At 37.7% G+C, this 22,069-nt stretch overlaps 1 protein-coding gene across 1 annotated transcript; it reads right to left on the bottom strand.

Moving 5' to 3' along the window:
• Positions 1–293: 293 nt before the first annotated feature.
• LOC113412137 (myosin-4) lies at positions 294–19,239 on the bottom strand. Its single transcript, XM_026667591.2, has 38 exons — positions 18,923–19,239; positions 18,691–18,834; positions 18,447–18,603; positions 18,210–18,237; positions 17,997–18,114; positions 17,815–17,907; positions 16,659–16,722; positions 16,484–16,582; positions 16,279–16,382; positions 15,893–16,031; positions 15,317–15,435; positions 14,072–14,221; positions 13,785–13,955; positions 12,971–13,274; positions 12,804–12,871; positions 12,052–12,139; positions 11,834–11,951; positions 10,294–10,417; positions 10,074–10,210; positions 9,716–9,971; positions 8,967–9,209; positions 8,694–8,870; positions 8,459–8,604; positions 8,271–8,361; positions 7,797–8,186; positions 7,131–7,257; positions 6,827–6,945; positions 6,382–6,578; positions 5,902–6,085; positions 5,628–5,793; positions 5,115–5,239; positions 4,665–4,973; positions 4,369–4,572; positions 3,852–3,977; positions 3,594–3,764; positions 1,275–1,379; positions 1,067–1,162; positions 294–584 (listed from the first exon to the last, which is right to left on the bottom strand). The coding sequence occupies exons 1-38, from the start codon at positions 19,124–19,126 to the stop codon at positions 429–431; spliced, it is 5,817 nt and encodes a 1,938-aa protein (XP_026523376.1). The 5' UTR covers positions 19,127–19,239; the 3' UTR covers positions 294–428.
• Between the last annotated feature and the right edge of the window lie 2,830 nt (positions 19,240–22,069).

Here is a 22,069-nt window from a genome sequence, read left to right as displayed (position 1 = left end):
TCAGAAGTCTCTCTGTTCTATATTCAAGTCTCAATATTCTATACTCTATATTCTGCAGACCATTTAATTCTATTACCAAGATAATTTTATTACCAAGGGAAATCCAATTTTATGGAAATTATTATAATCATTATCTTATGGACATCATATAGACATCATATATTTCTATATAGAAATAATAGATATTAATAAAACTTATTTAAATGTATGCATCCTACCAGATAGAAAAATAGAAGTGCATAAATGATCTCCACTTTTTAGCATTAAGTAGAATGAAAAGAAAGCCACAACTGTTTTTAGTATGCAAAGTTCTCTACCATCTTTATTTTCTAGTTATTAAAGGAAAGATAAACAGTAATTACAGGGAGTGAGAAAGAGCTTCACATTTTGCGCTTCTCTTCGGTCACTTTGCCGTTTCCAGGGTGAGTTTATTCTTCGCTTATAATGACCTTCTTATGCACTTCGCGGCTCTTCACTCTGAGTTTGTTCACCTGGGACTCAGCAATGTCAGCCCGCTCCTCAGCTTCTTCCAGCTCATGCTGAATCTTGCGGAACTTGGAAAGGTTCACGTTGGAAAGTTCCTCCTAGAAAAACATACAATTATTCAAATTTAATTCCCAGTTGTAGAAAAAAAGAAAGAAAGAAAGAAAGAAAGAAAGAAAGAAAGAAAGAAAGAAAGAAAGAAAGAAAGAAAGAAAGAAAGAAAGAAAGAAAGAAAGAAAGAAAGAAAGAAAGAAAGAAAGAAAGAAAGAAAGAAAACATAATAATTCTTCTGAGAATCTTTTTAAGGGCCTAAAATTAATCTGAAATCTCAAACTAGAAGCATATGAAGAATCTCATGAGGTTAAAAAGATTAACATTAATTCCATGAAGATCTTCATTCATCCGAAGTGCAAAAGAATAGGCTGACACTTTACAAGCTCTCAAATAAATATTTTTTTATATTCACAAGCAATATAAAATGTGACCTTTTCAAGACTAATCTTCATTATTTTTATGCGCTATGCATAGTGTGTTTTAATTGTGCAGGGAGAGTTTTGGGGACTAGGTCATCCTGTGTACTTACCGCCTCTTCAGATTGTCTCTTATATGCTTTCACTTTAAGCTGTAGTTTATCTACCAGATCCTGGAGCCTCAGAACATTCTTACGGTCTTCTTCAGACTATTTAAATAATAATAATATAAAGAATGGAAAGAGTAAGTATGCAAATTATGTATACTTTTATTTGTTTTTCTTAAAAGCATTTGAAATAAACGACAGCTTCCATTCTCACCTGATAAGTTAGTTCCTTTACTCTTCTCTCATATTTCCGTACACCTTTGATAGCTTCTGCACTGCGCTTTTGCTCACTCTCAAACTCAGACTCCAGCTCACGAACCTGAATTAAAAAGAAAATTAAAGCATGTAATCCTAGCAGTAGAGATTCCCACTAAATTATGAAAATGCATGTGGAAACTTGGCTATAAGGATTAGCTACACATAACTATATAGATCAGGGATGTCAAATTCAAGCCCTGGGGGGCGGATTCGGCCTGCAGAGTGCTTAGATCCGGCCCGCAGGGCCTCCTGAAAACAGCAAAGGACTGGCCTGTGGTGCCTTTGCCAGTGAAAACAAAACTCATGAGGGCCATGTGTGGCCCACCTGAGCTCTGTTTTTGCTGGCAGAGGGTTGCAGGAGGCCGTCTCAGGGATTGCAGGAGACCATTGTGAAGTTGTCAATCACAGCCTAAAATGGAGCTTGAGAGCCCGTTTTCGCTGGCAGAGCGCTCGGACCACCACGGGTATTCCCCAACACGAGTGATATCATGCTGGCCATGCCCACCCCGGCCTTCCAAAGTCAAACACAACCCTGATGCAGCCCTTAATGAACTCAAGTTTGATATCCCCTATATAGGTGAATGCTGTCCAAAGCTTCCCTTTTTAATTATCTTTGCCCAACTTTGTTTTATATGGTTTGCTCCATTCCTCTTTTCATTATTTTGTTGGCAGCATCCATCACAGCATTCAAAGAGTGTGGGATGTGGGCAAAGTATTTTGGCTTTTAAGAGAGTTTCCATATTTAGAGATCTTAGTTTGCCTAAAAGAATGCATGAAGGCTTGGATAAACAGGACCTTGGTTGCATTTGTACATTCCACGCAAAAATGTTTTGAAACCAAATGGCATTTTACTGAACACCACAGGCAATGCTGCATGTGTCATGGGTACAAATGAGGCAGGTAACTTAATTGGCTTCTGCCATGGTGGATGGTATAGATCAATATTGATGGTTCCATCTAGTGACACCATGGTATATTAACAAATGCAGTTTAGAAGGTAGAAGATGTAAATGGTGAAAAGCAGGAATTTACAAAGGAAAGCAAGAAATGCGTATGTGACACTAAGAGAAAGGAGAAGGATGGATATAGTGTGAATGAAGTGGAGTGTAGTTGATGAATGCAAGTTCCTTAGACAAGAAGATAAGGGAATTGGGAGCACAAGTAGCTTTTTCATCAATATTTCTGGTTGAGCATCATGGTGCAAGAAAAAAAAAGTAGGGTCTTGGAAGTTAAACACAGTCTACATCCATGGCTGTGGACTATGTGACAATGGTCAATTCCTGGGAAGAGACTCTTGTAAGAATAGATCTTACCTTGTAGGAATACATATTATAAGATTACACCTTACAAATATCGGGGGAAAGTGTTTGCGTTCTCTGTATAATCAGGAGTGTGTTAAACTGTAATAAAATGAAGGGGGTGGCAAATGCCCAGAATCAAAAAGGCAGCAGGAATGAAGACTGGCCATCAAGAAATATTAAAAACACACATTAAAAAGTTATTTGTGTACATTAGAAACCAAAAGGAAACCCAAAGAGTGATAGATCTGTTGTGAGAAAAAGGGAAATGGATGATCACCACTCTGCCACTGGGGAAAAAGGGAACAGTAAACCAGGCCTCCTTAAACCAGACAAGAAGAACATAAAAGAGAAACAAGTTAATTTGAATGAATTCAGCTCTCTAGGGCAGATAAATGGCTTTCTAGGCTACCAAAATAATAAATGGAGGTTGTCACAGAACTTCTTGCAATAATTCTTGAGAAATCTTGCAGGCTGGTTAGATCTCAAAACACGAGAGTCACAGAATGACACAGGGGCTTTTCGAATGGTACCAATAGGAAATATGACAAAGGATTGCTGGAATTATCTTATTAAAAAGGCTGCAGATGAAAAATCTGCAGAAAGGGAAAAAAATGAGGAAACAAGAATGTTGTTGTGTACAAAATAAAAAGACTGTGGCAAATAATGTAATCGAGGAGAATAAATAATGATTTAAAGGAGGCAAAAAGATGGTATAATTTTAATGGAAATAAAAAAATATTTTAGGAGTGGGTGAAGAGATTAAAAAGTGAAAGAAATAATAAGAGTGATGAAAAAATACAGGTAGCAAACCTTGGGATATGTAGGGCAACTTTATGCTGGGCAGACCATGTGCAGACCATGTTTTTGCTCTTCAATATTTCTCTGAATATTCAGGTAACACTACACACAGAGAAAGCAAATCAAAAGTTCACAAATATATGCATGGCAATTGTTTATATGTGAATCATACATACCCTGGCCTCCAATTTCTGGATCTGTTTTTTCCCTCCTTTCAGGGCTAGTTGCTCTGCCTCATCAAGACGGTGTTGCAGATCCTTCACAGTCTGGTCCAGGTTCTTCTTCATCCTTTCAAGATGGGCACTGGTGTCTTGTTCCTTCTTCAGTTCTTCTGCCATCATGGCTGCCTAATAATAAATGAACCAAACAGATGAGAATACAGAATGTCTGGTGTAAATTGACTAACGTTTTCAGCAAAAACCCATTTTACTCACATCAGTGATGGCTTTCTTGGCCTTTTCTTCAGCATTGCGTGCCTCCTGAATAGTCTCCTCCATTTCACTCTGGATCTGGGCAATATCTGTTTCCAGTTTCTTCTTGGTGTTGATCAGGCTGGTGTTCTATTTAAAAATAATGTGGTCAATGATTTTTCAAAGAAGACAGAAGCCACAAGTGTGCATACAGAGAGAGAAAGAGACTAAATAATTGGAAGAGGTGAAATTTTCTATCCAATCCAGGAATGGAAGGAAAATCAATGACTGCTAGAACTGTTGGTTTCAGAATGATTGTTGCAGAATAGAAGTGACTACAAAGAGGAGTAGAGTTTAGCTCTAATTTGAGAGAAAAACAATATAGTTTCCAGAGAGTAAATAAGCATTCAATTTTGAATAAGTTCTTAGTTATTGAACAAACACTATCTAGCCATTTGGGATTTACCAAAATGTCCCAAAGCAGTTAGGAAGCACAAAAATATTTCTACTTTTGCTATTTTTGAACTAAAAACTTATCTACCTGGGTGTGGAGCAGCTGCACACGTTCACTAGCATCCAGAAGTTCCTGTTCAGCCACTTTTCTCGCCCGCTCTGTCTGTTCCAGAGCTGCCCGGAGCTCTTCAATCTCAGCCTGCATGAGGTTTGCTCTGCGCTCAATCATAGCCACTTGTTCCTTCAAATCTTCCTGACTTCTCAAAGCATCATCCAGATGTATTTGAGTATCCTAAAACAGGTTATTGCAATATTTGTCTTTGAAAATAGTTGTGATACAATAAAAACTTCAACTGTGTCTTGAATATAGAAGTAAATATGTACCTTGAGCAGCCCTTGTGTGTTCCTGAGATTCTTTAGTGTTTCAGCAGCTTGACGGTTAGCATGGTTGAGTTGGATCTCCATCTCATTCAGATCGCCCTCCATCTTCTTCTTAAGCCGCAGGGCATCATTCCTGCTCCTAATTTCAGCATCCAAAGTGCTCTGCATGGACTCTACTACCCTCAGGTGATTCCTCTTCAGCTGATCAATTTCTTCATCCTTCTCTGCAATTCTTCTGTCAATGTCAGATTTCACCTGGTTCAGCTCAAGTTGGATGCGCAAGAGTTTGCCCTCCTCATGTTCCAGAGAGGCCTTAAAAGTAAAAAGACAATAAAACAATCATTATGGAGCTATCACCTGAAAGTTTATTTAGTAAGAATATCCTACCAATAGAATTATTTAGTTCACTGCCAGGAGTACATTTTTTTTTAATTTATCCTATAATATAATTACCTCAGCTTCTTCTAGGGCACTCTGGAGATCTCCTTTCTCTTGCTCAATCTGCTTCTTCACTTTCTCCAACTCATGAATAGCTTTTCCACCCTCAGCAACTTGCTCTGTGAGGTCAGCAATCTCCTCTATTAGAGTGACACAAAATACAGTGAAAAAGTGGAACAGCAAAGAGAAATCTTGCTGTGCAAAATGTTACAAAATGTTATCCAGCTTTTAACACAAATACAAGTTCTACTGTTCATATTAATGCTTTACATTTGATGGATTGAAGGTATGAGCGGCCTAAGACAACCATGAGGAAGCTATTACTATACACATGATGTTGAACAACATCCCTCACCATTGCTTATCTTGGTTGGTGGTGCTGGAAGTTGCATTTCAGTAACATCTGGAGAAATATAACTTCCCCATCTCTCATCAAAGTAAATAGGACTAGATGGAAGTGAAGTAGAAACTTCCTACTATAAAACCATGATTAGGCTTGAGTGAGTGCATATATTAACATGGGCTTACGTTGCAGGTTCTTGTTTTCACGCTTCACAGTTTCCAGGTGATCCAAGGATTCTTCATATGCGTTCTTCATCTTGAAGAGCTCTGTGCTCAGAGACCGAGACTCCTTCTGGGAAGCTTCCAGTTCAGACTGAGTCTCCTCGTATTTTTGCTTCCAGTCTGCCAGAATCTAAAAGAAACCCCAAAACAGCAAGAAATAAGTTAATTAAACTTAAAACTTGTATGCAGTGCATTTCACTTTTAAAACAATGATAGTGATAACAACAGCTCAAATTACCTTGTCAAAGTTCTTCTGCTTCTTATCGAGAGCTGCACAAGCTGCATTGGACCTTTCTACGTCAATCATCAGGTCCTCCACTTCATTCTGCAACCTCTGCTTGGTCTTCTCCAGGGAAGCACATTTGGAATTCACAGCTTCTACATGTTCCTCAGCTTCCTGCAGACGCTGAGCAAGCTTTTTCCTGAAGAAACATAAACCCAATGCTCCATAGTAGTAAAATATTTGATTTGGCTGAATAAACTGTCTAGTGAATGATCTCATTTCAATCATTCTGCTTCAGCTTCAGGAAAATTCAGGATAAATAGGTCTGCAAAATCTCAGGAGTTAATTTAAATTCACAATTTTATCCCAAGTCACACAATAAAATATTATTCAGTGAATATATTGTGGCAAACACCCCTCTCTGAAAAACCACCAATCTAGCTCTATTCACACTACAAGTTTATTTGAAAGTTGCAATATGTTTATTGAACCTACTTAGCCTCCTCCAGTTCCTCAGTGCGCTGAATGGCATCAGTCTCATATTTTGTCCTCCAAGTGGCAACTTCACTGTTTGCCTTGGACAGGGCACGTTGTAGCTCAGCCTTGGCTTCCTGCTCCTCTTCATATTGCTCTCGAAGGAGGTCACAGTCATGTCGAGCAGATTGCAAGCCATGAGCCAGGGCATTCTTGGCCTGTAGAGTTAACCAAATATTACAGATTCTTCAAATTGCCAGGTCATCAAACATAATTAAGAACATAATCATCCAGGATAAGACTTCACAAGAAATGAGAAGAGAGAGAAAGGAACATATAACAATTCAATAAATACACAAAGGCAAGTGTCGTATTAGGAAATCTTCTGAAGCACCTCAGGAGGTTCTGTATGTACTTCTGGTAGCATGAAAGACAATAAAAGATATGCATAATTCAGCTTCTGTACCTTTATCTCTTCCTCAAGTTGTCGTTTCAGTTCCTCAATTTGTTGAGTAAAAGCTTGCTTGCTTCTGGACAGCTGGGAGATCAGAGAATCTTTTTCTTCCACTTGTCGTGAGAGCTCACCTGAAGCAAGGAATATATGACATGTTTGGAATAAAAGTCGCATTAACATTTTCTCCACTGGGGAGCTTTAGAATTCAGCTCAATTTATTTCAAAAATCAATCCAGGAATCCAATTTAACAAGATTCTTCACATTGGGGACAAAAAGATACAAAATCATTTTCTCAAAATATATTTCATCGCTTACCTGCTTCTGTTTGTAGGCGAGCCCTTTGAGCATTAATATCATTAATGGTACGCATGTGCTCTTCGTCCTTTGTTTTAAGTTCACTTAGCTGATCTTCTAGTGTGCGACACATCTTTTCAAGATTGGCCTAAGCAACATGGAAAAAGAAAAAACGGCAACCTTTTAAATGATTCCACAGGAAATAGCATTCATTTTTCACTTCCAGATATTACAATGTACAATATTTAGTAAGGATACCTAAAATGTTTAAGAAAACAGAACAGCCTCCAGAAATAATAAAGTGGGATAGATTGCACATCTTGCATTGCATAAACAAATGGGGTATTATGAAAGTGGACTCACTAAATATGCAAAAATTATTAAATTTTGCATATATATATATATATATGCGTGCGTGTGTGTGTGTGTGTGTGTGTGTGTGTGTGTATAAAGAGAGAGAGAGAGATTAGTTATAACTTACTAAATAGAAAATTCATCATCAGCACTTGTTATAAATATTGAACTCTGCAGTCTGGAATCCAATGTTTGTGAACATTCTTATTTTTCTAACTCTGAAGTATCCATGAAATATTGGCAAGGAAATGATTTTAACTTCAATATATAACAAAGAAACTTAGGTATAAAACCAGCATCTTTCCACTATCTATTTAATGTACTACAGCATACCTTAGCTTTAGAGACAGATTCCATATTGCTTGCAAGATCATCAATCTCCATCTTCAGTTCACTCTTCTCCTTCTCCAGCTTTTGCTTCACTCGCTGCAGGTTATCTATTTGTTCCCCAAGTTCAGCTGTACTATCTGCGTGCTTCTTGCGGAGGGCAGCAGACATAGCTTCATGCTGCAAGGTGGCCTCTTCAAGGTCCCGGCGCATTTTCTGAAATTCTGCCTCACGTTTCTTGTTCATCTCAATCTGAGCTACAGTTGCCCCACCAGCTTCCTCCAGACGCTCACTGATCTCTTCAAGTTCCCTGGAGAGATCGCCCCGCTGTTTCTCTGCTTTGGCGCGAGATGCCCGTTCTGCCTCAATCTCCTCTTCCAATTCCTCAATACGGGCCTAGAAAAAGACAACCATGAGTCCTGAAACTGGCTCCCAGAGAACTTAATTCTCCATTCATGAAAGAACCACTGCATAACAAACCTGCAGCTCCTTGATCTTCTTCTGAAGCTGGGAGCCCAGGACCTGTTCATCTTCAATCCTGCTCTGGAGTTGATTGATTTCAAAGTCTTTCCTAATCACAACAAAATATAATGGGTTAGTCTCCAAATTAAATGTTAAGAGTATTCCAATTAGCACAAAGGTCCATCACAATATACATTACTACTTACTTCTTCAGCTTTTCATCCAGCTGCTGCTTATCATTTTCCAAATCCATTGTGGATTCCTGAGCTAGCTTCAAATCCCCTTCTAGCTTCCTCTTAGCTCGTTCAAGGTCCATGCGAAGTTTCTTTTCTTGCTCCAGAGACCCTTCAAGCTGAAGACAAAGAGACCAGAGTGATTGTGCTGTCACAACAGTACCTCAACTTCAGACCAATTCTTCTCTGGGGATGATAGCACGCTTACATCATCCACTTGCTGTTCCAGCTTGGTCTTTGCTTTGGTCAGAGTGTTCACTTTGTCCTCCTCTGCCTGCAGATCATCCAAGGTCTGTTGATGGGCCTCTTGCAGGGCTTTCTTCTCCTTGGTCAGTTTGGCAATGGTCTCGTCCAAGACCGCCATCTCTTCAGTAAGGTTTTTCACCTTTAAACAGTGAACAGACAGAGTTAAAATGTTCTATGTATTCTGAAATGGCAATAGTGGGTCGCAATTTGATTTTGGTATATTTTTGACCAGTACCTTGTTTTCTGTAGCATGCTTTTCCTTTTCAACTTTGGCCAGTGTCAGCTCAAGATCATCAATGTCCTTCTTCAGTTCTGAGCATTCGTCCTCCAGTTTCCTCTTCTTGGCTGTCAATTCAGCATTCATTTCTTCTTCATCTTCAGCTCGCTCAGTCAGCTCCTTAACTTTAGCTTCCAGTTGGATTTTGGTTTTGATTAGCTGGTCACATCTCTCCTCAGCATCTGCCAAGCCATCAGATTCCTATGAAAGGAAGGTATAGATTTTTTCCCCAAAAAATGTTTCCTAATTAAAATATCCACACATATACAAAATTTTCTACTCTAATGGAGAAAGTCATATTTCACTAAGCAATATACATGGGATCAGCTCTCAGCATTTTTGGAACAATAAACAAAAATAAATATTTCCTGTATATTGGCTAAAAATCAGTATAATGCAGAACTTTTTTATTTATTTGATTTTTGATGCCACCTAATTCCAACTGACTCTTAATAAATTGGTAATATTAGTTCATACAATATAAAAACAAGTATAGTTTACCTGTTACATTACAGTCTTCATGTACCTTTATATATTGTCAATGATGAAATAGTGTTATGATGTAATAAGATATTTAATATATGTAATAATATGGGTAAATTTCTAAATAATCCCAAAGATTTTCCCTGAAATCTATAAATGATTGCTTACTAAGCTACGCTGGACTAGCCAATAAAAGAACAATATTTAAAATTCTATTTGCTTACAGCTTGGACTTGGAGTTGCAAGTCATTCTTCTCTTGCATCAGAGACACCATTTTTTCTTCAAGTTCCTTTCGCTTAGCTTCTGACTTTGCAAGCAGTTCCTTTGTTTTCTCAAACTCTTCCTTCATGTTGGCCATTTCTTTTTCTGCTTCAGCACTCTTTAGCAAAGGTTTGATCTTGAAATACAGTTTCATCCATGGCCAATGTTTGACATTCATGAATGAACGGACACTGTACTGAATAGTGAAGATAGCCTCCCTATCAACAAAGTTAAAAAGTGTTCCTTAAATTACATGTAACACAGATCCACCAATGAAAGACTTCTGACCGAATTGATTTAAATAATTATGGGATTCTCACCTCCTTTCTAACATTTTCTGATATTCTGTTCTTGCTAAGAAACCACGGCACATAGCTTGGGTGCGTGTTATCAGATGGGCCAACTTATCATCTCTCATTTCTTCTAGGAGACCCAAAAGACCAGCCTTAAAGAACACCTGGGGGGGGGAAGCATTACAGAATGTCATATGTAAGCACTACAAAATACAAAACAGTATTTAGGACAAAGACTTATACATACCTTGGTGTGTCCAAATTTATACTGAGTGTGGTCCACATCAATGGATCCAAGAAGTTTCTCAGAAGCTTTCTTGCTATCAATGAACTGGCCCTCTGGAATGGCACTTGCATTCAGAACTTTGTATCTAGTAGAAAAAAATACCACCTATAAATCTTCCTGTGTAATGCCTAACAGTTTTTTTTTTATAATTATTTGTCCTCAGTAAAAAAAAATTGAACATAAATATGCTATAAAATATTTATTCATCTCTCAATATGGGCTTAGGTGGTTTGGGTGGGTCTGCTTTTACTGAAAGATTAGTAGAAGTAAGTTGTATTGTTTTGTAGTTTCTTCTTTGTGAATACTCTTCTGGATATTATTATTATTAATCATTGCACAGTCAGCCAGATGTTCAGACTGGGTGTTGTTGTTGTTGTTGTTGTTGTTGTTGTTGTTGTTGTTGTTGTTGTTAGGGGTGAGTATACTTAGTTTGTGAAACTGCCCAGATCACTTGGGAATTGAACAGCATAGAAATGTGAGAAATAAATAAATATGGCTTGTCAAGCTGTTGATAACCAATTATACCTAAAAGCAACAGGATCAAGAGAAGTTTCTTTAACTAGATTTATTGTAATAAGAAAGAAATTAGATTACAAAAGTCTCAATAGTTGAATGTTTACTCCTTTTTTCACTTTCTGAAATTATAGCAATTCTAGCCTGCTAACTTAAGTAGGAACTTAATTTCTAAGTAAACTGGTGAAAAGCTTGGTGGTGGAGTCTGGGTGTCCAGAACAAAAAACTCTCTTAAGCTCTATAGCATTACACTGAGAAAACAAGAGAGTTCAATGTCAAAGTCATTTATATTTAATGCATTTTTCTAAGGTTACAAGCTAAGGATATGTAAGAAGGTTTCCAAGGTATCATGGGACACGCTGGAGCTTTCCTTCAAAGGTAGAAAGAGATAAAATTTATCACTGGAGGAAAATACCATGCTTGCGCATCCTTTACTAGCATCTTGCTTTCTAATGGAATGATAAACAGGACAGATCGGCCAGATGAGGGAATATTTTAATTCCACAGGACCTAAAGCCCACTCACCCCTAAACCAAGAAAACATTTATAATTTTCTTCCTGTTATTTTCAAAGAAAGAGAAGTTGTCAAAAGGAATAAAAGTCTGAAAAGGGAGAAATGAGCAAAACTCCCTTTCATCCTCCGCCCAACATTTTATTCTGCCTATTGATATGACTGCTGCTTTCAATTAATTTAATACTTTAGTATCTTGAATCTATTTGAATGTTAATTTAGGGTAGAGGTACTCTATCACAGACAGTTACTATGGCAGATTGGCATAGATAGATAGATAGATAGATAGATAGATAGATAGATAGATAGATAGATAGATAGATAGATAGATAGATAGATAGATAGATAGATAGATAGACAGAGGGAGGGAGGGAGGGAGGGAGGGAGGGAGAGGCAAAGGGAAAGGGAGGGAGAGATAGAGGGAGAGATAATGCAGAGAGAGAAATGTAAAGAACTCTATAAGAAGGTCAAGCTGACCTCTGTTTGAAATCAGCATAAACGATCCTACTGGGAAATCCCTTTCTGCAAATGCGGATGCCTTCCAGCACACCATTGCACCTCAGCTGATGCAGCACAAGCTCATGATCCATAGCACCTTTTTTTAAAAAATGATTAAAAAAAGAATTAGGACCAAACCACATACAGAGACAAGCATTGTAAAATACCTATCATACCCGCCCCCCACAATGCCTTACCAGGTGTTTTTGTTTCATTGGGAATAATGCAACGCACAAAGTGTGGGTGAGTACTTCTCAGATTGCTCATCAGTTTGTTTAAGTTCTCCTATAGATCCAGAAAAGAAATATTTCTGTACAGAATTCCAAACAAATCAATGTATTCCTGTAAAGGAAAATCATGTATCCAAATAAGCAGGTCTATTGAATGCAAATAAATTCTAGCCATTGGGTGGGTTAAAAATAAGATAAACAATAGCGTCCACTCCACAAAGATCTAACATATGCAGCTAAAGTATTATTTGATGTTTGGGCTACTGTCACGTATACTTGCAAAGTAACTTTGAACCAAAGTACAGTTCCAGTGTAATATTAGCTCATTTGCTTGCTATATAAATGTTCATCATGGGACTTGTCTACATATGTCTAGCTGGATATTGATGGCCTAAGTGCATATGGCTTCTTTGGGAACTTTAAAGAAGTACTAGGCTTAACACCTCAGAACTGTAAGCAAAATAGTATACAAAGCATCACTATACTTCTGTGATTTTTAGTTTCAGCACTGATTTTGTTCTACCAGCCAATAATATTCCATACACTTTCTTTATATCTGAATTATCCAGAAGCATGCAAAGACTTATTTTAAGTTGCGAATTCTACAAATTCAGTCCAAGTCAATATCTTTCTTAAATACCCAAATAAGTTGTCGCATTATTACTACATAGTATTTTTCCTTCCTCTCAAAGGAATCCCAGTATAACATTATACCATACCCTGAACAGTGCAGACACAGTCTGGAAAGAAGAACCCTTCTTCTTGGCAGCCTTCTTGGTAGTGCCCTCTAAAATCAAAACGAATAGAAAATATATATATAAACCTTACATTTCTTGAACATTTTTTCTCATTCAAGAAAAAAAAATCCTTTCGTTATAGCTCTCACCTTCTGCAGGGCGGTCAGCAAACAACAAAGCTAAAGTCTTCATTGAGGATTTTTGGTAGAGCCCCACTACGGTGTCATTCAAGGGATCCTTGTTTTTCTCCAACCAACCAGTGATATTATAATCCACAGTGCCAGCATAGTGCACCAAGGCAAAGTGGGCCTCCGGCTTGCCTTTGACAGGCTTGGGTTTTTGGAAGTTGTTTGATTTGCCAAGATGCTGGTCATAAAGTTTGTTCTTGAAGGACATGTCTGTTGCCTTAGGAAACATGCACTCTTCTTCCAGGATGGAGAAAATGCCCATGGGCTAGAAAGAACAATGACATGGTTGCTTCATCAAGTATATATACACACACAAGTAAAATCAGAGCAGAGGTGTTGAAAAGAAACAAAATGTAAACACGGAGGCACACTCTCTCACTGAAAAGTAGACTACATCTTCTAAATTATACTTCAATGAGCAATTATTAATACCTAACAAGATTTCATACTTACTATAAGGTACATTCTACATATACATTTATTTTTATGTCAAGAGTTGGTTTGAGCATGTTATTATAAATTGATTAGGATCCTGCTCTAATTGTATTTATTCTTTCTTAGGTTGTCCTTCTAATAAAGCCATTAGAAAAGCTGAGAGCTAAACTTTCTAGAAAAATAATAACAAAGGAAGGGAAGCAGTCAAAGACTGTAATGGGCAGGATAAAACAAGATGATGGTACATGTAGGGATTTTCATCAATTATTTTTGAGAGAAACCTAAAGCATTTTTTATCCTATCTGAAATATGCATTAGTTAAGTCTACTATAAAATGGACCTTCTCAATGAGTTCAATGCAGGCAGCCAGGTCCATTCCAAAGTCAATGAACTCCCATTCAATTCCTTCTTTCTTGTACTCTTCTTGCTCTAGGACAAACATGTGATGGTTGAAAAACTGTTGCAGTTTCTCATTGGTGAAGTTGATGCAGAGCTGCTCCAAGCTGTTGTACTATAAAAAAAAGAAGAGAGTTTTGTTAAGATGAATTAAGATGAAATAAATTTGAGTAAAGCAAACACTGTTCCTCCTATCTGTTTATATGTACATCTTTCTCCCTGTTTCCTTACATCAAAGATCTCAAAGCCGGCAATGTCCAGCACGCCAATGAAATACTGTCTGGATTGTTTGGTATCCAATTGTTGGTTGATGCGAATGACCATCCATAAGAACATCTTCTCATAAACGGCCTTACCCAGAGCACCAACATTATTGTAGACCTAGAATAAGAAGACAATGGCAAAATCAATATGCGTAAGGGATATTTTAAATTAATAATTCTTCCAATCTTATATATAGTGTACTAGGTCAATACCTGTGCTTTGCTATGAAATTATGTGGTAGGACTTAGTTTTGGGGGAGGAAAATAAGGGGGAGGGATTCTGCCACTGCCTACCAGCATCCATCGGTATTGATCTGGCTAGCCTCCTGTCAGTGTGTGAGAGAGTTGAGAGCTGTTTGGAAACTGAAACAGTATTTGCTATGTGAGCAAGAAGGAGACAGCAAGGTGGATTAGCTCAACTGTTCTATGCTAAAGCTGTTTGGTGCTGTGAAACTAAAACTGAAACTCCTCTCCTCTGCTTGTGTTTTGCATTTCGAACAGATTTCCTTTCAGGTGGGGAGGGGGAGTAAAACTCCTTAGCATCTGAGCGTGTTAATACCATAATAATATATGAAATACTAATGCTATGATGGTCATTTTGAAAAATCCTTTCTTAGTAAATACCAAGAAGCCAAGAGGAACATACGTGCCAAATTTCAAGTTTGTAGGCTTTACGGTTCTGGAGATTTTGTGATGATGCATGATTGGTTTTTCACTTTTATATATATAGAAGATGTATGTCTGTGTATATACACACACACACACACATGTGCGTGTGTGCATGTCAGAGAAAGAAAGATGAAAAACAACTAAAGATATAGCAATAAAATCTGAAAAAAATATGCAAAAAAAGCTTATTCGTATGAAATAAGCTTTGTAGAAACTAAAAACATATCCATAAAATATTTATATAGATCTAGCTCAATCATTTAATATAGTTTTAAATTTATCCATACAGATCATCTAGTGCTCCACCTTCCCAATTTGGGTACAATTGCTTATTTCAGTTTAGTTATAATTATCTAAGAAACTTAGATTCTTGATGGTCTATTATTCAGGTGCCTTAGTCTATTGAATACAGATAAGAAAGAAGAATGAATTTTATCATTATTAATTACCATTTTGAATATTGATATTACAAGTATTATAATTATAAATCCATTCATCTTGGAAGAGGCCAGGGTTTGTGAGAGTTGGTTTAAAGTAACATTACCTGCTGGACAGTTTGGCCTTTGGTGACATATTCATTGCCGACCTTGACCCGAGGAAAGCACAGAGCTTTCAACAGATCTGCTGAGTTGAGATTCATGAGGTAAGCAGCCTTATCAGCAACTGAAAATAGACAAGAAAGAGTTTAGGGCTGGAGTCTTTTTTATTATAAATCTCATGCAGCATGGAATAGTTAAGTAATGAACATCAAAATCAGACTGGAAAAAGTACAAAAGAGACTTTTGGTTAGCATTGGCTGAGTTCTACTTGCCCAATACTGGGAATGTTCATTCTCTAAAATTATAGCTTCATTTACCAAAAAGTGATTTTTGGAAAAGAAGAAAAAAGGTTACAAGAGTATTTACTATAATATCAGTAAAAATAATGGAAACTTCCTCCTTGTTAAATACTAATAAATAGATGAAAGCATAATATTTTATGGTCTACTATCTACTCCAAATGATCGATATGAGTATCCTTCTAGAAAACAATAGGGAAGCATGGGGTGTGTTTCTGTAAAATAATGCCCTAATTTGTTCTGATTATTTTAAATGATTTTGCCATAATTTTTTTCAAATACCTTCTGTGCCATCTGGTTCAGCCTGCTCCTCTCGCTGCTTCTGCTTGAACTTCATGTTCCCATAGTGCATGACGGCTCCTGTCAGCTTGTAAATGGCTGTCTTTTCCTCAGCAGTGAAGCCCAGGATGTCAATGGCTTCCTATTAATTCAAGCAATAGAAAGGATTCTGTCTAATCCAGCACTGAGCCAAGTTGAGGGTTCAAACTCACTTGAAATCATTTTGGCATTTGCAGTAGCCTTTAGTTGTCTCTGCCAGTGTTCCTCTTGGAACATTATGCCACTCATCATATGCCCAAATCCCACACATACTCAAACATTTAAACCAAATATTATTGTTTGTCTAATCAAATTACAATTTTATGTTCCCGATTCTGCAAATTACGTACATCAGTTGCCATTAATTCTTCCTGATCATCAATGCTGGGAACAGTAATCTCACCCTGGCTGACAAAATGGTAGTCATATGGGTTGGTAGTAATCAGAAGCATCTCTGCATAAAAAGAAGCACAAACATGATTTCATTTTCAATCATCAGCACATTTGTAATGTTTAATAGTGGAAATAGTCCTCCAAATGAATGATTCTCCTTACCAATCAGTTCTGGCCTCTTGTTGGACATGATCTGATAAAAGATGTGGTAGCTCCTTTCAGCCTTGAGCTGGAAGGTAACTCTGGACTTCTCCAGCAGATCTGGCAAAGCAATGAAGTTGAATTAGTTAAGGAAGAAAGAAGGGATCATATAAGCACACAAAGAAATATCCCTTACATGTCTCAATGTCTGCAGAAGCCAGTTTGCCAGTCGCACCAAAATGGATTCTGATGAATTTGCCCTATGGAGAAAATAGTATTTAATTACAATATATTTTCAATGTATTTATTTAACTGTATAATAGGGTGGTACAGAGAATTTTCCTTTTAATAGCAGGAATTTCGGTCTCTGGCTACAGAGTGTATGGTATTTTAAAAAATTGTAATTTTTTAAACCTAATTTGTCTCAGAGGTTTTAAGAAAAAAAGTGAAATAGTTTACCATTATAAAGACACAGTAATTATTAAACTTTAATATAAGTGTAAAATATGAGTGAATTAAAGGAGAAAAACAGTTGAGGTTTGTCTGTGGAGATTCTCAGTCATCCAGGTCATGGTTGCCCCAAAGGTGTTGTTCAAAAGGAAAGAAAAAGAAAGAAAGAGAGAGGGGGGAGGGAGGGAGGGAGGGAGAGAGAGAGAGGGGGAAGGAGGGAGGGAAGGCCAGTTGCCTTTTGAATAATACCTTTGGGACAATAGTTGAGGTTTATATGGGAGAAAGACAAAGTGAGTTGATATGTTAGTAATTGTTTATAAAAAATATTTTTATTCTTTATTTAATGAGATGAGATGAATGTGAACGTAAAAATTGCAAATAGTAATTGCAATCAATTTCTTTCCTTTTTAAATACCAGTGTCACAGTGTGCCATGTTAAACGGGAAAGGAGGGCTCAGTTTCCTTAAACTATTCCTGAATTTCAGTGTTCCAAAATGGGACTTGGGCTTGGCCTATGGATAGACCTCTTCATCAGGATCTATCGGGATGGGGGAGGAGGGGCAGGCAAGGAAGGACAGAACGACTGAAGTAGCAATGCCTTGTCATGACAGAAGGCCTTCCCCTTTTGTAAGTGCATTGTGATGTCATAGACACATCCCAAAGAGGTGGAGCTTGCAGCTCAATACACAACACTTCTTGTGTTATTTTGATGCTGCTGCGTAGGTTTGATGTGAGGCTTTCTTAATCTGAAAAACAAGTACAATAACATTGTATCTTGTCTAGAAAGCTCCATTCTCAAACACAACCTGTTGTCTCTGATTCATTGTCATCCTTAGTGAAATGCTAAGAAGATTGGCACAAAAAGAATTACACTCCCACACATGTTTGAAACTGTAACTTACAAAGCGAGATGAATTGTCATTCCTCACAGTCTTGGCATTTCCAAAAGCTTCCAACAAGGGGTTGGCACTGATGATCTGATCTTCAAGAGTGCCCTGTAAAAGTAGCATTACTAAGTCAACTTTTAAACATAATGAAATTGTCAGAAAGCAATGTGTAATCTTCTCCCAAAGTCATACTTCACCTTTAACTTGCCACTTTGCTGCGGTTCTTCCTTCTTCTTGTCAGAAGCAGCTGCAATTGTTGCGAAGTACTGAATGACACGTTTTGTGTTCACAGTCTTTCCAGCACCAGATTCTCCGCTGTTAAAACAGAGTAAAAGACCATGATGTTAGCTAGTATATTGCTCTGTGAAACTTCTGCTGACCAGAAATATCACTATTGGAGGTATACTCACGTGATCAGGATTGATTGATTCTCGCGATCTAGAAAGCAAAGAAACGAAGAAGTAATCCAAGCAGAAATAAATGTTTGTGCTAATTATGTGTTTTACTTATGAACAGTTAGAATCTGACTTGTTCATTTCTGTTATCAAGAAAGACTCCGTCTGGAAATTCTAGAAGCATGTTCTTCCTTTTTTCCCCCACCTTGTTTTTTCCCCCCCCCAGAAATATTCATTTACTTATCTGCTCACCAGTTAACATGAACTGATACGCATTGTCAGAGATGGAGAAGATGTGAGGAGGGGCCTCTTGACGCTTTTTCCCCCTATATGCATTAACCACCTCTGGGTTGTACACTGGCAACCACTTGTAGGGATTGACGGTGACACAGAAGAGACCTGAATAGGTCTGGAAAGAAAAGACAAGTTAGTAGTTGTTTGCTTGTGGACATAAAATCTTCAGTTCTGAATGCAGTGGTCATGTTCAGATTCTTACATAAATCATCCAGGCTGCATAACGCTCTTTGAGGTTATACAGGACAGCAGGTTCATTGAGGTGGGTCATCATGGCCATGTCCTCAATTTTATCAAATTTGGGTGGGTTCATTGGAAAGATTTGGTCATCTTTAACAGTCACAGTCTACAAGGGAGAAAATGACATTTCAGTCAAAAGCAAGCATAGGATAACAAAGTCTTATTTTTATCTTGTGAGGTGTTTTTCTACTTACATCTGAACCTTCTTTCTTAACTGTGGCTTTCCCCCCTTCCTTGCTCTGGAGAACACCTTTTGCGAAGGAAATCTTAGGATCCACCACAAAGACGGATGACTTGGCATCAAAGGGCTTGTTTTGAGCTTCAATTCTCTCTTTCTCCGACTTGCGGAGAAAGGAGGCAGCAATCCCAAAAACTGCCATCTCACTGTCAGATGACATGGTTGCAGCTTAACAGAGAGCACTGGTGAAGAAAGAAACAACTCATATGGAGATTGCAACTTTAATGTGCTGTTTCATGCAATCTCCTACTTTGCTATCTCAGTTATCTCAATCTACTTTGAAGAAAAGTCCTTTTCCTCCATGAAAAGAATGCATATAATAAGTGGATAAGCAATTATTGCAAGAATTGGGGAATCAATCTAATAAGTGGATAAGCAATTATTGCAAGAATTGGGGAATCAAGGCACATTATGAAAAAGTTTGTGCGCTATTCAATCTCACTGAAAAATGAACGTCTGTCTTGCACACTTAACCAGTTTATTAAATTAATCTAATTAATTCTAAATTTCCATGACATGAAAAACCTTCTAGTAACTAAACAGCCTGGATTTACCCAACTGGCTAAAATGTAGTTGTCTAGTTCATGGTTCAGTATATTGGATGAACACGGCCACTGAGTGTAATGATGAACTGGGTTATAAGTTTCAGAATACAATACTTGTATAGCCAATTCACACAAATTCTTCTTCCCCTTATTTAAATAGTGATGGTCTGCACTTTTCTCCATCATCATGGATGCCTGTGGAGAAATTGATGAAACTGTCTGCTAGTAGGGAAAAGTAACAGATCTGAACAGACTTCATGAAAGCAAGTGCTAATGAAAAGAGCAAAGGCAAAGAAAGTAATGGATGCTCCAGTGGTTGACTAATGACCCAGGGGAACCCTCCTGCCACTTTCTAGTTCTCCCCAAGCATATCTCTAATGACACCCACCCACAACACATTCTCCTGACTTCATTCCTAAGGCCATAATTTGACAGGGTTGGAATAAGGATTCAAATACTACTTTTATACAGAACTCTTAGTGACAACTTAAAGCTGTCTCACTCAACATAAGTGTCATGGAGACAAGAAATTCTTGTCTAGGCATGATTGTGCTGGGCTTAAGTGCCAGTGAAGACAGAGCTTTAATGATCAGGTTCTTCCCAGCTGACACTTTTGTAATCACTATACCTCACCCTTTTAAGGGAAACCGCATTCTACTATGTGTATTCTGCATCTAATACAGTCACTTTTTCTTTGGTTAAAAAAGAAATCCTCCTTTTTTTAAAGCTAAAGATGTGAAGAGAAAACAGTTTCCTTGTGATTGATAACTTTGAGAGATTTTTGTTAAGAGCCAGTATCTAAAAACAGCTAAACCATAAACCATTGGAAACCTAAAATTTGATTGTAGTGGGCTTACATCACAGAATAAGTTAAAAATGTATCCTACAGACCAGTGTAGTCTGTGTCTCCTTTGGCCTCTAAATTTCAATTATATTTTTCTGCTTCTCTACCTTTTGTTCATTCTAGTTGTTGTTGCAGAAATCGTAATCCCTATTGTTTGAAGGGAAGAATTGTATGCTTAGGCTGTATTGGCAATGGAGAAGACCATTGTTATTTTGAGTTTAGTGACACATTTTTATTTCTCCTTCATATTAAGAAAAGTCTAGAAGTTTATATCTCATTCTTAGCTCTCCTGCATGGTTTTTGCTCTTGCTTGCTGAATAAAAGAGAAGGGATGGGGATCTTTACATAGCTGCAAACCTGTGAAATTTTAGACTTTCCATTCCCATCCTAGAATCATGTGGTGCCTAGTCAAGATCAGGTCTTACAATCTTATCCATAGCAAGATTATTAAATCATGGTGAAAGGTTTTTATAAACATCATGGGGTTGTTGTTGTTTGTTGAAAGTTTCTGTGGCGAACCTAACATTGGACACCATGGAAACTAGATGCCCGGGGGTCAGGGGGCTGTTGTCATTAAGGAGCTTCTTATAAGAGTTTTGATTATCATCCTGCTTGGGATGTTTGCTTTTTATGTCATGCTTTTAAATCTGTTTACTACAGTTAAATAATAAAGCTTAAAATCTCTTTATTCACTGGTGTACTCATCTGTAGATCCAAAAGAACCGGTTGCCTGGATACCTGCTCACTGCCTTGTCTTGGCAAAACATAGACCTACAATTAAGATCAAGCTCTCCGTTTATGTGAAACAAAGCTGCTTTAAAGCCAGTCCTACAAACTCAGCTTGAAAAAAAAATAGTCCATTTTGAAGTAAAGAAACAAAACACAACAAAATTTCAGCTACATTTTTAAGACTTAGTCAAAAGCGAAAGGTCATTATAAATCCATGTGACTACCAGCCAAATATGAGATTTCATTATTGGTTTTTTTTAATTGCCACTCTTCATCTTTTGTGAGAATAAGCAGGTTTGCAGATTCCTGCCACATGCTTAGAGGAACAGGAAATGCCCATAAAGCTTCCCTAACAGATGTCAAGATCAAACACTACTAAAAGATCAGACCTTACAAGCAAAATCTCTCCAAAAAGCCTCTTGCATGGCATTAATAATAAAGACTCAAAACTGTCTGTTCAGCTCAGCACTCAGAAAACAAACTCATTGAATCTCTCAAGAGTGAGTGTAAATACCTTCTTACCTGCTGATGAAGAGAATAGGTGGAATTCAGGCTCAGCACTGGCCAATGCTGCAAAACAAAAGGTCAGCCTCTTCTTACTGGTGGTTTGTGTTTTGTTTATTAAGCCTTTCAGTTACAAGCCACTGATTAGAGCTGAATGAATAGATTTGAGATCCCTCTGATCCAAGTAAGTCCTCTCACTTTTACAACAAGGCATAAGAATCAAGCAGTATGAATGGAATGTATGGGTGCTTCACCCATTCAGACCTTACCACCGCTGCCCAGCACTTACCTACTACAATCTTAAGAAGGACAAGGCAGGTTTGGTCCTTGAAAGACTTTTATACTGTTGGTTGAACATAAGAACTATCCCATGCCCTCCCCATCACCATCCTTCACTGGAGGCATTTTTGGCTAACCTTTTCCAGTAAAGCATTGTTTGGCAAACTTGACTAAAGACATAATTGTCATTTGACATGGCTGG

The sequence above is a fragment of the Notechis scutatus genome, chromosome 2 (assembly GCF_049901735.1).
Source record: "Notechis scutatus isolate UNSWTSFEM ecotype Mainland chromosome 2, rNotScu1.2, whole genome shotgun sequence".
Taxonomy (NCBI): Eukaryota; Metazoa; Chordata; class Lepidosauria; order Squamata; family Elapidae; genus Notechis; species Notechis scutatus.
This window is presented reverse-complemented; position numbering and strand designations above follow the sequence as displayed.